Source organism: Carcharodon carcharias, chromosome 15 (assembly GCF_017639515.1).
Source record: "Carcharodon carcharias isolate sCarCar2 chromosome 15, sCarCar2.pri, whole genome shotgun sequence".
NCBI lineage: Eukaryota > Metazoa > Chordata > Chondrichthyes > Lamniformes > Lamnidae > Carcharodon > Carcharodon carcharias.
This window is the reverse complement of record NC_054481.1, coordinates 58933873-58950038: the sequence shown is the minus strand read 5'-3', so window position 1 is coordinate 58950038 and position 16166 is coordinate 58933873. Positions and strand designations below refer to the sequence as shown.

The window sequence follows — 16166 nt, the reverse complement described above, 5'->3', positions numbered from 1 at the left end:
GAATTATATAAATACAAATCTTTTTATTTAAATACCAGGAAATTCCTCATGGCTTCCTCCATTCAGCTAAGGTAGCTTTGGTGGAAGACTGGAATGCCCATGTAAGCAGGACTTCTGTCAAAGTTATATTGATTGATGGGGAGAATAGCCAACGAGAATAACAGTGAGGCAGTTTTCAAAAAACCAACTCTACTTTGGAAACTTGTGGCAAGATTATATTGAAAGAATGTCTGCAAATTTTGCTAGTTATTTTATGAAGAGAGTAATGCAAAGTTGTGTGATTAGTTCAATTTTTATATGACTGATAAGTTTAAAATACAATTTGACTGAGGAGGTATTCAAGGTTCAGGATGCCCTGCTAATTCTTTTCTGACATAACAGTTTGAAACTTCTAAAGGAGGTAAATTGATTCCAATTTCCAAGAAACTGTTTACACTCCCATAGCAATAAGAAATTCTAGAAAAATAAAAATTGTGTATCATTTAAAAGTTATTTCTAAAGCATCAGTTCTGGTCATTGTATTATTTTATTCAGTTAAGGAAATGATGTCTACAATAAACATATAAGTAGAGAACGGTATGGGGAGTTGTGTGGGGGTTAGTAGTTTCCAAATACCTGATTATGCAGTGATTTCCACCCCCAAACTCCCAGCAGCTCTTCCTGCCAGTCTGCTTTATAGAGCAGAGGTCTCCATGCTGTTATTCACTTGTTCATCTTCTACAAAGCAAATTTAAAACTTTGAAAGAAGTTTGAAAAATGCACTACAGCTTTTGAAGACATAAGATAAGGCCAGTACTTGAAAGGAATAAGACATAGAGTTTAATGTTCATTTCTTGGGCACCTTACCAAAAGGTAAACTAAACCTGAAGACAGGATACTCTCAAAAGTATAGGCAGCTGGAATTCACCTGAGAATGAGCTAAGATATGAGGATTTAAGTGACTGAGAGTAAGAGCATTATGAGACCCAAAAATGTTATCATGGATAATGGTAAGCACTGTGTTTCTTGAATCATTATCATTTATTGATAGATGGAACTGTTTGTGCATTGGGATGTTTAGGCTCCAGGACAAATGTGCTTTCAGTGAGAAGCTGGCCTTCCTGTCTGCAGGTGAGATTTATCATCCAAGCCTTGTGACTATCATTGTTCTTTTCCAGTGTTAGCTAACGACCCTTTTTGTCTTTCTGTATACGGTAACTCAATTCCATATGGTGAGGTTGTGCAAAATAAAACAAAAGCTGTGAATTTGGAGACATTGGTTGGAATATACTATCGGTCATCTCCAATCTGTCCAAGCATTGGAACTGCTGTTTCAACATGCTGATTACATACGCTACAATGAAGCTGGTAGAAGCATTGTTGCTTCATTATATTGGTGTTCTGCTCCTAGCCGACCTCCTATCTTCTACCCTCCATAAATTGGAGCTGAAAAAAAGTATTGCTGGCTATATCCTAACTTGCACCAAGTATTAATTGTATGCAGGTGGTGGGCATTAATAGGGTTTCATTTGTGGCCCTAAAAATAGACCCAGTCTGAAACTCTGGTGGTTGGGTTAGAAAATGCAAACATGTAACTCTGTAAAAAGTTTGTAAAGACTGGCTTCAGTTTGATCCTTGACCAACTCGCTTTCTGGAATAGATAACCAAGTCCTGTTCAACACCATCCCTGTGCTCACATAACTACGTTTGTACCCAGTTGAACAACACCTCAATTTTAAAACTCTCAACTTTGCTTTCAAGCCCCTTCATGACCTCACCCTCCCCCCATCTTCCCTATCGCATAGCATCCTCAAGCCCTAAAACCTCTAAGATAGCTGTGCACCTTCAATCCTGACCTCTTGTGTATCTTGGTTTTAATAGCTATACCATTGGAAGCTGTGCTTTCAGCTGCCCAGGCCTTAAACTTTGGAATTCCATTCCTAAATCTCTCCGCCTCTCTATCTGTTTCTCCTCCTTCAAGAAGTGCTTTAAAACTTTTCATCAGCTACCCTAATATTTCCTTACGTGGCTTGGTGTTAAACTTTGTTTGATGATGCTCCTGTGAAGCAACTTGGACCATTTTACTAGGTTAAAGGTGCTATATAAATGCAAGCTATTGTTGATGACTATCACAAAGTTGATCAGAAATCAAGCCTCTACTGATCACGAAGGATCCAGTCATCCAATCTTCCACCTCCTCTGAATATTTGTGGTATATGGGATTAGTGTAAAGGGTTGTATTGTGTCCACTGCTAGGATATTGGGAATTGATTTGCTTTGGTTGATGCCTGCGAGCGTAAGAAACAGATGAATAGGAAAACCAGCTGATCCAATGAATCTGTTACATTTAAGCATCATGACCCCCCCCCTCCCGGTTCACCCCAATCAACTGCAGCCTTGTAATATCCTGGGACAGGTAACTGAATAATAAAAAGGCCCTCAGCCAATTGTGTGAAACTCCTGTTCAACTCCAAAGCATGATCAAAAATGAGTTCAAGAAGACTACAATAACCATGAGGCCAACCTCCTAACATCCCACCTACATCTGTACAAGTTGCAGTCTCAGCCAGTTGCAGATTTATTTGTACTTCATTCTGTTCATGAACAGCATAGAGTTGGTGATATGGGAATTGGCCAGCTGTATGCCATCTACAATGCCTTGCACTTTGTGGAAACCCACTGTCTAATAAGAGCATTAAGACCATTTGTCTCACTCAACCTTTCCGCAGATGCTTCGGTCAACTGGTTGAACAGTGGCTGATTTATTTGGTGGCTGTTGAGGCATCAAGTCATCCCTAGTCAATGCCAGGTAAAACTACTCTACTCAAAAAGTCCCAATCTTGGAGGAGCAGCCATTATCATGCAGGTGCGATATTTCCAATTCCCACACCACCTGTGAGTGAAGGGTTAATGAAATGGGTCTGTTATTCATTTTTCTTTACGTTAACTTAACTTTTCAATTGGAACTGATCTCATGAGCAGTTTAATATGGACAGGGGTTGAAACAAGATCTTGGGAGGCTTTTAGGAGCTGGTAGAGATATATAGATAGATTGGCACCCTTGTGGATTATTTTATATTGATACAGAAACGGCTGTAGGCAAAGGCCACCTTGCAAGGCAATAGCTGTTGAAAAGAATTCTGTCTTGGGTGTTAGAAGAGTAATATGTGTACAGGAGTGTAAGAATAGCTTTGCTAGTTCTTGAATTTCTTTAACTCTCTTCAGCCTAAGGATTTAATTGACAAATCTGTCAGGATGTGTAAAACTGAAGTCATTGACAGGTGCCATGAAAGGAATATTAGGTACTACTAAAACATGACAGTTTTGGAAAAAAATGATATAGGTTTCAGGGAGCGGGACCTCAGGATGTGCTGAAGCTCTCATCCATTTACAATATTGTTGCTGAGAGTATCTAGCCATAATAATGGGAATCTTATTATTTTGAGGAGAAACATAAGTAACAACACCCATCCTCTAAAAAGGAATGAAATTGGATGGACCACCCAGCATCGACCTAGGCACCGGAAACAACAGCAATCTCAGCCCTGCTGACCCAGCAAAGTCCTGTTTACTAACATCTGGGGGGTGTGCCAAAATTGGGAAAGCTGTTTCACTGACCAGTCAAGCAACAGCCCACCTTTACAGATAATGTCCCAGACACCATCATCACCATCCCTGGGTATGTCCTGTCCCACCAGCAGGACAGACCCAGCAGAGGTGGTGACACAGTGGTATACAGTCAGAAAAGATTTGTCCTGAGAGTCCACAATATCGACTCTGGACCTCATGGTATCAGGGCAAACATGGGCAAGGAAACCTCCTGCTGATTACCATGTACAATCCTCCCTCAGCTGATGAATCAGTGCTTCACCATGTTGAACACCACTTGGAGGAAGCACTGAGGGTGACAAGGGCGCAGAACGTGCTCTGGGTGGGAGACATCAAAGTCCATCACCAAGAGTGGCTTGGTAGCACCACTACTGACCGAGCTGGCTGAGTCCTAAAGGACATAGCTGTTAGACTGGATCTGTGACAGGTGGTGAGGGAACCAACAAGAGGGGAAAACATACTTAGCCTCATCCTCACCAACCTGCCTGCTGCTGATGCACCTGTCCATGACAGTATTGGTAGGAGTGACCACTGTACAGTCCATGTGGAGATGAAGTTCTGTCTTCACACTGAGGGTATCTTCCATTGTGTTGTGTGGCATTACCACAGTGCTAAATGGGCTAGATTTTGAATAGATTTAGCAACTCAAGACTGGGCATCCATGAGGTGCTGTGGGCCATTAGCAGCAGCAGAATTGTACTCAACCACAATCTGTAACACATGGTCCCATTTATTCCCCTCTCTACCATTACCAGCATGCCGGGGGGTCAACCCCAGTTCAATGAAGTGTGCAGGTGGGCATGCCAGGAGCAGCACTAGGCATAGCTAAAAATGAGGTGTCAACCTGGTGAAGCTATTACACAGGACTACTTGAGTGCCAAACAGCATAAGCAGCAAGTGATAGACAGAGCTAATCGATTCCACAACCAACGGATCAGATCTAAGCTCTGCAGTCCTGACACATCCAGTCGTGAATAGTGATGGAGAATTAAACAACTCACTGGAGGAGGGGGCTCCACAAGTATCCCCATCGTCAATGATGGAGGAGCCCAACACATCAGTGCAAAAGATAAGGCTGAAGCATTTCTTCAACTAATCTTCAACCAGAAATGCCAAGTAGATGTTCACAGATGCCAGTCTTCAGCCAATTCAATTCACCCCATGTGATATCAAGAAATGGCTAAAGGCACTGGATACTGCAAAGGCTATGGGCCCTGGCAGTACTCCAGCAATAGTACTGAAGACTTCTGCTCCAGAATTTGCCACACCCAGAGCCAAGCTGTTTCAGTATAGCTGCAACACTGGCATCTACTTGGCTATGTGGAAAATTATCCAGGTATGTCCAGTCCACAAAAAGCAAGACAAATCCAACTCAACCAATTACTGCCACATCAATCCACTCTCGATCATCAGTAAAGTGACGGAAGGGGTTATCAACAGTGCTATCAAGCAGCACTTGCTTAGCAATAACCTGCTCACTGATGCCCAGTTTGGGTTCCGCCAGGGCCACTCAGCTCCTGACCTCATTATAGCCTTGGCGGTGGGTGGGTGGGGGGGGGTTACCATTGACCAGAAACTGAACTGGACTAACCATATAAATACTGTGGCTACAAGAACAGATCAGAGTCTAGGAATCCTGTGGCAAGTAACTCACCTCCTGACTCCCCAAAGCCTGTCCACCATCTACAAGACACAAGTCAGGAGTGTGAAGGAATACTCTCCACTTGCCTGGATGACTGCAGCTCCAATAACACTCTAGAAGCTTGACACCGTCCAGGAAAAAGCAGCCCCTTGATTGATACCACTTCCATAAACATTCACTCCCTCCACCACCAATGAACAGTGGCAGCAATGTGTACCATCGACAAGATGCACTGCAGAAATTCACCAAGGTTCCTTAGGCAGCACCTTCCAAACCCATGACCACTACCATCTAGTAGGACAAGGGCAGCAGATAGATGGGAACACCACCACCTGGAAATCCCTCTCCAGCCATTCACCATCCTGACTTGGAAATATATCGCAGCTCTTTCACTATTGCTGGGTCATAATCCTGGAACTCCCTCTTTAACAGCACTGTGGGTGCACTTGCACCACAGGGATTGCAGTGGTTCAAGAAGGCAGCTTACCACCACCTTCTCAAGGGCAGTTAGGGATGGGCAATAAATGCTGGCCTAGCCAGTGATGCCCACATCGCGTAAAGTGAATAAAAGTGATTTTGTTGGTGCTCTCAATGACATTGGAATCAGTGCAACATTGGAACCATCTGTGTTTTGGGCCTTTTTCTACAGGAGCTGGCTGAAACTGACCACAGTATGAAGGGAGGAGAATTTAATTGCTTCAGTATGCAATGAGAGCCAAGGGGATAATGATTTAACAAACCACCACATGCTAACCTGTTACTCAGGCATCTGCTGATCGATTTAGCCTGATTGCTTGTACCTTCTGTATAATGTGCCTTGATTTATTGAGCGTCAGAATTGATGTAGCAGAAGTCATGTTAAAGTAATGCCATATTCAGACCAATTCTGATATCACTTGACAATTCATGGATACCAGATGCATAGGCATAGACTGTAACTTCTGCCCAACCCTCTACCCAAGTGAGTACTACATACTTTGCTGCAAATGTTTCATTACAGAATTTTATTTCAATTTTTGAGATAGAGCAACTCAACAGTTTGGAAGCACCCGTGCATGAACATTCTGCCAACAGAGAGACCGATACACAAAAGTCATGCAAATTAATTCATTCAGTAATTATTGCAATACATTTTTTGTTTATTTTTTGGCAAGCTTCAAAACACATTGCAAAATAAATTAATCAACTGTAAGAACACTCAGTGTGATCCTGTGAAAAAGATGCATAGACGTCACAAGGAAAGAAACCTTTGAGTACATTACATTCCATGAGATGTAACTGAATAGAAAACATTTACAAACATAATATGGAAGACACTGTTCTTAAAAAGGTTCGGTTTGCTTTACAATTAGTTCATCCATGGTTAAATTTGTCTTATCCCGTTTTCCTTTCGCATTAATTTTCACCCCTAAACTCTCCTTAGTACCAAGCTCCATTCTTTAAGGTTGATTGAATTTCCTCAGTATTTGCACCTAAAGCCACACCTGGAAATCAATTCTGAAACTTTAAAGATTGTGGAATTTTGAACATTGAGTTAGTTATGTTAATATCCTTGATTTTTTTAATAGTTGTTTATCAACATCTGAATGTATCTCTGTCCATAAACCTAGCCCATCCTCAAGTTCAGGATGGGATAAATGGAAGAACCTGGTTCATTGCAAATCAATGAAGATCGCCTTGTGTGATATGAACTCATGTACCCTTGATAACTAGTCCAAAGATCTGGATTACTAGTCCAGTAACATAACCATTACACTATTATATCCTAAAATTGGAGATAAACCAAAAAAGTTTACATTAAATTAAAATAATAAATTACAAAGATATGTGAAAAAATCTTACAGAAAACATCTTAATATTGGATAAAAACAAAAAAACTGCGGATGCTGGAGATCCAAAACAAAAACAGAATTACCTGGAAAAACTCAGCAGGTCTGGCAGCATCGGCGGAGAAGAGTTGACGTTTCGAGTCCTCATGACCCTTCGACAGAACTGTCGAAGGGTCATGAGGACTCGAAACGTCAACTCTTTTCTTCTCCGCCGATGCTGCCAGACCTGCTGAGTTTTTCCAGGTAATTCTGTTTTTGTTTTGGATCTTAATATTGGAGTTGTTTCTGTAGGTTGGTCTCAGCAGAGTTGGGAGTGAATGAAATGATAACAAAGGAGGCACTTCATTACATGGTCAGAGTAGGCTATTGAGAAGTATCCATAGAAATGAGCAGTTCAAATAACAATGAAGTATTTTAAAGTGTAATGTGTGTGACACCCAGGCATAATAGGTGTAGGGGAACAGAACTACCAGCAGAGAAACATTCATGATGCAGTAAGTTGAAAGGAAAAATAGACAGGACGTACAAATTATGTACATCACTTTTCATCTATTACTAGTGGACCTCGCATGGCATTAATCGATTTCCTTGTATTTGATTCACATGTTTCCAGCCTCAATTCTGATTTGCTGCTGTTTTACTGGAAGACAACCATCAAAGTGTGATGGCTGAAATGTGACACAAAATAAGTGTGATGCTAACAAGAATTGCATATTATAGGTAACATTTTTAATACATTTTTGATTGATAAATATAGCTCTAGACCCAATATCAAAAAAATGTTTAAAATGTAAATTAATTTTCCCCACTTACAATGTCTTATGTGATACAGTAGACATAATGTGGGTATTAAGCAGGTGCCTAAGCCCCCAATGTGGCAGACAAAAAGCACTCCCTCATTACAAGTCGGAAGTGCGCCCGCCGCTATATTTGTGCAGACATCCAGGGCTCAGGCCTGAAATAGTCGTTAGCCTTTTGCATTACCAAGTAAGGGGTCTAACGTCTGTTTGAAGCTCCCTATGCAAGATTGGGCAGCGGCCTTAAATTCGAAGCCTCTTTGCCCACAACCTGCCTGCTGATTCCCAGTGGACATTCACTGCTTTCATGTAAACGAGGCCCGATATTGGGTGTGCCCCAGGCTGACCCATTCGGGTGCAGAGGTTGTCCTCTACACCCAGTTTGCACTGGCCTGAATTTCTAAGTAATGTTGCTTACGAGATCCTTCTAGCTTCAACATTCACCTAAACAGGGAGGACAGGACCTCAGTTCCACACCTGGCTGTAGATCGGTGCTGCTGACAGTGCAGTACACTCTCAGTGTTGCGCTGAACTATGGCCACATTAGTTCTCCATTGTTTTCAGTCACTACCAAACCCTGATTCTCCACTCTGCCTTCCCCTATCTGCTCCCTGTCTGGATTTGGGATCAGCAACAGGTCAGAATCCACACTCCTTATCTTACATGTCTTCTCGATTCCGACCACTATCGGTGATTATTTACAAACACCGAGATAGAATCAGGTTTAAAATGTCGCGTGGCGCTGTATTAAAAACCTCATGTTGAACTCGGGATCTGAAGGAAGGAAGATCAATATTTAAAAACTTTGTATCCTGTGTTTCGGATTAAAAATACAACGGGGGTTAAAGAAATGAGGCTTCGTGCGATCCTTAAACCTGAATAACAAATTCAGGATTCACGTAGGAAAATCCTGCAAATTCATTCTGATCCAGGTTCATGATGAAGAGCTTGTCAGTGGGTGTGAGCTGCACAGGCTGCCGGGTGAATTCACGGTCAAAGTTGCCGGTGTCTCTGTGAGTTTTCTGTCAGGAGATTAAAAAAAAGTTTTCAGCATATGTGTTTCTGCAACATGTGTTTGGCAACATGATTTACCGCCATCCCACCGTCATCTGACAGTGTAACTCTTTCTACCGTCTATCCTTCACTGGTGATAGCTCAGGATTTTGCAGTCTCGGCACCGACAGGAACTTCCCTTGGTGATGGGAGCGGGTAGACTGGGATTTATATAAACATCGACCTCCAGACCAGGAGCAAGGCTCACTCTACAAAGCCACACACACCAGGGTGGACAACATCAAATTGCACTGTGAGTGACTGTCCCTGTTAAAAAAAAGTGGCTTTATTACCCTCCCGATCTCTCACCATAACTTGGGCAGCACCTTAGGAGAAATGGGGAAATAGTCATTTATCCCGATCCCCCATCGGTATTGGGACAAACACTCAAATTTACAGCCAAGATCCTGTGCAATACCTGTACCATATAGATGGTAACATATTTGCCCTGTTATTATGTTTAAGTGATGTTTCACCTCTTGACTGGCACTTAACATTATCCTGAATGCAAACATAATTGATCCATATTTTTGGCCAATTCCGCCCTCGATTGACTAATTCCTGGGAGCAGTGGAGCTGAAAATCGGGCTTGCTATACATTTCAGCTCCCAGCCACTGATCGCTGTTGGCAACGTGAACGTAACATTTCAGACTGCAATCGATTGGGGTGTTCGTGAGTGTTTATGGGACTAGCAAATGTACTGAGGATTGGGGTAGTGGGTCTGTCTAGGATCTGGCAGATACTGGGTAATGGGTCTACCTGAGAACCAACACTGGTGTAATGTGGTTGGCTGAAAGCTGGCTCTGAGATAGTGTGATTGACTGGGAGCCAACACTGAGTAATGCGACTTTCTGGGAGCAGATACTGGGTAATAGGATAGTCTGGGAGCTGGCATTGGAGTATATGACTGGCAGGGAGCAGACACTATTGCAATGTGACTGTCCGGAAGGCTGTGCTGGGATAATGCAACTGTCTGGGAGCAGCTACTGGGTAATTGGACTGTCTTGGGGCAGACACAGATAATGTGACTGTGAGGGACAATTCAGGGTAATCGAACTGTCTTGGAATAGACACTGGGGAAATGCAACGGTAACAGACCAGGAATGCCCTCAAAACTGCTTGCACTCTGTGACAAAAATAAACCTTCACAAATTTTTCAATAGGTTGTCATGGAGATATCTTTGGCAATTTTAATGGTTCTGTTATCAAGAATCACACAATATCACTGACTCATCCCCAGATTCTATAGGTTGATGAACCAGATAAACTCCCCCTACATCATATGAACATAGGAAATATGAGGAGTAGGCCATTCAGCCCCTCGAGGTCATGGCTGATCTTCTACCTCAAGGCCATTTTCCCCACACACTCTCCATATCCCTTCATATCTTTAATCTCATCAACCTTATATCTGGAATCCATTCACCTACACCCCTCACTGACCAACATTTGCTTTATCTGACAGGATGGATGCAGTAGCATTGGGAAACATATATTCTCAGAAAAGGAATATTCCAATGTAAATGATTTCATAAGGGAGGGACTAATCTGAGTTCAGGTGATGCAAGATCAAATGCTTGTCCTACTCCTGCCCAGAAAAACTTTAAATTATTCGCTTACCTGTGCTGCTGTATTTCCTGCCCTAAGTGCAGCTCTTGGTGTGACCCATTCTGTGGCTCTGCTTGAAGAGCTGGTGGAATAAGGGTCAGAACAGGCACTGTACCTTGTTTTTAGAGGCACAGGCTATCTTAAAATTAATGGGCCCTGTACACAGATACAACCCCCTAATAACACAGAATAGTAGAGCTTCCAATAAACAGATTAGAGAGCCTCCTTCCCCCAAAAAGACAGGAATCCTCAAAAAAATGACAAGTGAGAGAACCCCAAAAAACACAGAACTGATGCTTCTAACAAATAATCACCAAAGACTCCATGAAAAACAGATAGGAATTCCCAATAACGATGTGCAAGCGAATAAGCTTGCAATCCCAATAAGCATAGACTCACCTCACAAATAAAGGTCAGGCACCTATTAAAAACAAATTAGACACAGCAAGTATGGCCACTTGGGAAAACAGAGGGTACTGTAAAAGGTTCCACAGCACTATATTATCGGCACCCACCTTTGTGAGAACCCTGAAGATTCCCATACCCACGTCACCCCTGGTCGGTCATCAATAAACAAAGACCTGACATAGTCTAATAAAACAGACCCTAATAAAGAGAGACCACAGATTTGAGTGATACATGAACAAATATCTGCCACAGATGTATAACAAACACAGACTGGAGCCTACAATTCAAACAGATTTGAGCCCCTAATTAATGCAAATTAGTCACAATAAATAGAGATTTTTAAAAAATTACAATTAACATATACCAGAATATGCCAATGAAGGGAAACCAGAGACTTCAAAACAAAAAGCTGTGCATTCAAAAGATAACCACAGCTATGAGTAGATAAACCCAACTATATATCCATATCCTCAATGGATAAAGACCAGGGACTCCCAAAATAGACAAACCTGGGACCACCCAATAAACACAGATCAAAACCCCTAATAAATAGACACCAGAGCTTCCAACAAACTCCCAAACAAATGAGCATGAAACCTAAAGTTGCGGATTACAATATGTCCTCAATAAACACAGACCACAATTAATAAATGCAGCTCAAGGATTTCAATACATACTATACAGAAACACTTGCAAACACAGAGCAGAATCTACAATAATTACAGGCTAGAACGATCCCCTTAGCAACACAGACTAGAGGCCTCCAACAACATGGACCAAAATTCCCCAGGAGAAACAAACCAAATTATTGGAGGTTCTGTTTTGTGCTAATTGTTGGCCTGTAAAAGAAATCCCCAATAATCACTTACTAATTTCAAAAACATGAATGTGAGCTTTCCAACAAACACAGACAAACAAAAGGGAACTCCCCATCAAACAACGTCCCAGTAACTAACTGACCAGAGAGAGCCACCATTAAACCTGGACTGGAGATCCCAAAAATATAAAACAAAGAAACTCCAAATTAACACATATTATGTCTAAATAACAGAACATCCACAAGCAATGAACAAGAGGATGTCCTTTAATAGATCTTAGCCCCCCAAAAAAATCACATACCAGATAGACTCAAAATAAAAACTGTAAAGACTTTGATTAAATAAAAACCAGAGACAGTACTAGAAGATACAGATCAGAAACCATCGGATAAACACAAACTAATGACCACCCATAAATACAGACCAAAGCAAGAAATCCAGACCAACACCATGAAGATACTAATACAGAGAACGGCAAACCAAGAAACACAATCCAGAGACCCCAATATACTCAGATCAGAGATCCCAAAATATACAGACTAGAGACTCAAACTATAAAGCCTAAAGACTCCAGATATACAGATAACAGACATCAACAGACACACACCAGGCACCACAAGAAATACTGACCAGAGACTCAAACTATAAAGACTGAAACTTCCACTTACAACGTCAAAGGATATCAACATATACAGATCAGACATCAGAAGAAATATAGATAAGAGACACCAAGGCATTCAGACCAGAGACAAGATATACATACCTGAGATCTCAGCACCTGCAGACCAAATACCCCAAGATATACAGACCAGAGATCTCAATATATACTGACAAAGGACTCCAAGATATAGAGCCTTCTCATTTCAACATAGGATAGGGACTGCAGGATATACACACCAGAGACTCTAGATATAAAGAGAGAGATCCCAAGAGATATAGACCCCAAGATATACAGACCAAAGATGTCAATATATACAGACCATAAACCCAAGATATAAAGAACAGATCTCAAGATCAAAAACACCAACATATGCAGATCAGAGATTCCAGGAAATATAGATCAGAGAACACAACATAAATAGACTAGACATCCCAAAACAAATAAAAAGCCTCGATATCCAGACCAGGCAGTCTAAGATATACCACTAGACCTCAAGGTTGGAGAAATTAACACATACAGACCCCTAGAATTACAAAAATCTCACTATTTACAGACTAAAATCCTGGAGATATAAAAACTGGAGACCCAAAGTAATACACTCCAAAACCACCAAGATGTACAGACTAAAGACCTTCAAGAAATTCAGACAAGACACCCCAAGAAATACAGAACAAAGCCACAAGATATACAGAACAGAGATCCCTAGTTACACAGTGCTGAGACTCCAACAAGTAAAGATTTCAGACCTTAATAAATACAGTTGAAGGAAGCATTAAAATATAGACTACACATCTTAACATATATAGACCACAAACCTCAATATAAAGAGGTCTGACACCACAAGATATACAGACCAGAGACCCAAAAATATACAGAAACATCAAGGTACACAGACCAGAGACCCCAAAGACATATAGATCGGAGAAACGAACATATGCAGACTACAAAAACCCAAGGTATACAGACAAAAGTTCCCAAGATGTACACACCAGAAATTTTAACATATACATACCAGAAATCTCCATAAATACAGACTAGACAACCCAACATACACAGTCCAGACATCCCAAGAAATACAGGTGAGAGACACTAAGATATGGATACCTGAGATCTCAACATGTAAAGATCAAAGACCCCAATGTATACAGACTAGAGATCTCAACATACACAGACCAGAGATCTGAACATATACAGACTAAACACCCCAAGAAATAGACTCTGAAGACACCTGGATATATAAACTAAACACCAAGAGATACTTACCTGAGATAATGTACAGAGACCCAAAGATATACACACCAGAGGCAACTAGAGATACGTACCTGTGATATGCAGACCAGAGGCAACTAGAGATACGTACCTGTGATATACAGACCAGAGGCAACTAGAGATACATATCTGTGATATACAGGCCAGAGACAAATAGAGATACATACCTGTGATCTCAACATATACAGACCAAAGACTCCAAGATATCCAGACCTGAGAATTCAACATATACAGATCACAAACCCTAAGATGACCATCACATATAAAGACAAGAGACATCAAGATATATAGATTAAAAGCCTTAAGAAATGGAGACCAGACAGCCCAAGATATACCACCAGACCTCAAGATACACAGATGAGACACATGGACATATACAGACCAGGGACCCCAAGATATACAGACAAGAGATCTCAACATATACACTAGTGACCCCCAGATAGACAGGCCTGGCCCTCCAAGATACACAGGCCTGAAAACCCATGACCTACAAAGACACTGCCAGATATGCTGGTCTGATGTTTCAACATATACAGACCACAAAAAATACAAACCAGGGATCTCAACACGTACAGTCACACACCCCAAGATATATGGACCAAAGATCTGAACATATATAGATTGCAAGACCCAACAAATACTGACCAAAGATATCAACATATACAGACCAGAGACCCCAAGGTAGTGACTACAACATATACAGTCAAGACCCCCCAGGTTAAAGAGAGCACAATATATACAGTCAAGAACCCCCCCCACCCAAAGGTATAGAGAGCACAATATATACAGACCAGAGACCAAGATATATAGAGGGGAGACCTCAACATATACAGTGCAGAGTCACCAATATATATGTACCAGTGACCTCAACATTTACAAACCAGAAATCCCACAATGTACAGACCACAGATCTCGACATATACATATCAGTGACCTCAGGATATACAGACAAAATCTCTCAACGTATACAGACCATAGTTCTGAAGAAATACATGCTAAAGACCACAATGTATAGAGACCAGAGATTCCAAGATATCCAGACTGGAAATCTCAACATATACAGACCAGAAGCTGCAAGAAATACAGACAAGAGACATTACAAAGTACAGACCAGACACATTAAGAAATGCTGACCAGAGTCCTCAAGAATTACAGACCAGGGATCTGAACATACACAGATTAGATCTGAACATATACAAACCAGAGGCCGCAGCAAATACAGACCAGAGACATCAGCATATACAGATCAGAGACCTGAACATGTACAGACCAGAAACTCCATTTCCAAAAACTTAGACCAGAGCAGGTGTTCCTCTGCAGTATCCATTGTAAGAAGGGGCATGCATTCACTATATGCTGGAGTAAAAGGGGCATTCATGCATTGCTTCCTAAGGAGAGACAGTTATTTACTGCATGCTTGGTATCATGGTGCACTTCACCTCTTCTCATACTCTTAGAGACGACACTGGTAAACATGTGGGATAAAAGGGAGCATATAACAATTCAAAATGAGTAAGAGGGGTATTATTTTAGTGAATTTAGGTAGGGTGATATTCATGCAATTCATGCTGCGTTCCACATGGCATTTGTTTCTTGGGAGGGGAGATAATCATGCATTGCATGCTGAGTAAGGAATGCCATTTGTTCTGTGCATTCTGGATAGCAAGAGGTATTCCTAGAGTGCATGCTGGTCAGATAAGGATATTAAACACAGAATAATACATGCTTTGTCATGAAAAATGATTTATACTGTTGACATTGACTAACAGTATATCCTAAGGGGAGACTGTCAAATCAGTGCAGATCAGGTAACATGATACCCTTGGCATCATTTGCACTGAGTAACAATGCAGATTAAATAATAAGAAATAATGAATACTGTACACACTTGAGAAACAGGAAATGGCCCATAATGTGCAAATAGTAACAATGCAAATTGAGTACAGGAAATGGATAATAATGTACATATGGTGTAACAAGAAATGGTTAGTACTGCATACACAAAATAACAGGGAAAATTGTGATAATATACACATAATAATGAGGCAAACTGAATGGGAAAGAATTAATACTATATACAGGAAAAAATATCCGATGTACTGAATAACAATACAAGCCAAGTAACAGAAAAATAATGTACATAAGTAGCACGAAATGATTGATAAAAATACCACAGTGAGCAACACTGTGAATAGGTATCAGAAAATAATATTGTACAAATCAGTCACAAGAAATGATTAATATACATTGAGTAACAATGCAGTGCAACACAAAATAATACGGTGCATGAGTACAAGAAAAAATTAATGTACATACTAATAATGCAAACTGAGTAACAGGATGCAATTGTTACTGTATATACTGAGTAAGGGATGGTGTTACATCAGGGTGAGATTGCATTGTTACATTTGTGTTGTATTTGTTAAAGTCTGTTGTATCAGTGAGTTCAGCTGAGGGTGCGATAAGTTATTAAGGATGTTTACATCAATGTT

The 16166-nt window shown here is 41.0% G+C and overlaps 1 protein-coding gene across 1 annotated transcript in view; it reads right to left on the bottom strand.

Moving 5' to 3' along the window:
- Positions 1 to 8708: 8708 nt before the first annotated feature.
- The window catches only part of prkcba (protein kinase C, beta a), a 273443-nt gene continuing 265985 nt past the window's right edge, over positions 8709 to 16166 (bottom strand). The window contains exon 17 of the mRNA XM_041205666.1: positions 8709 to 8878. Within this exon, the coding sequence (XP_041061600.1) occupies positions 8726 to 8878 (153 nt within the window). The 3' untranslated portion in view covers positions 8709 to 8725. The remainder of the gene's footprint in view (positions 8879 to 16166) is intronic.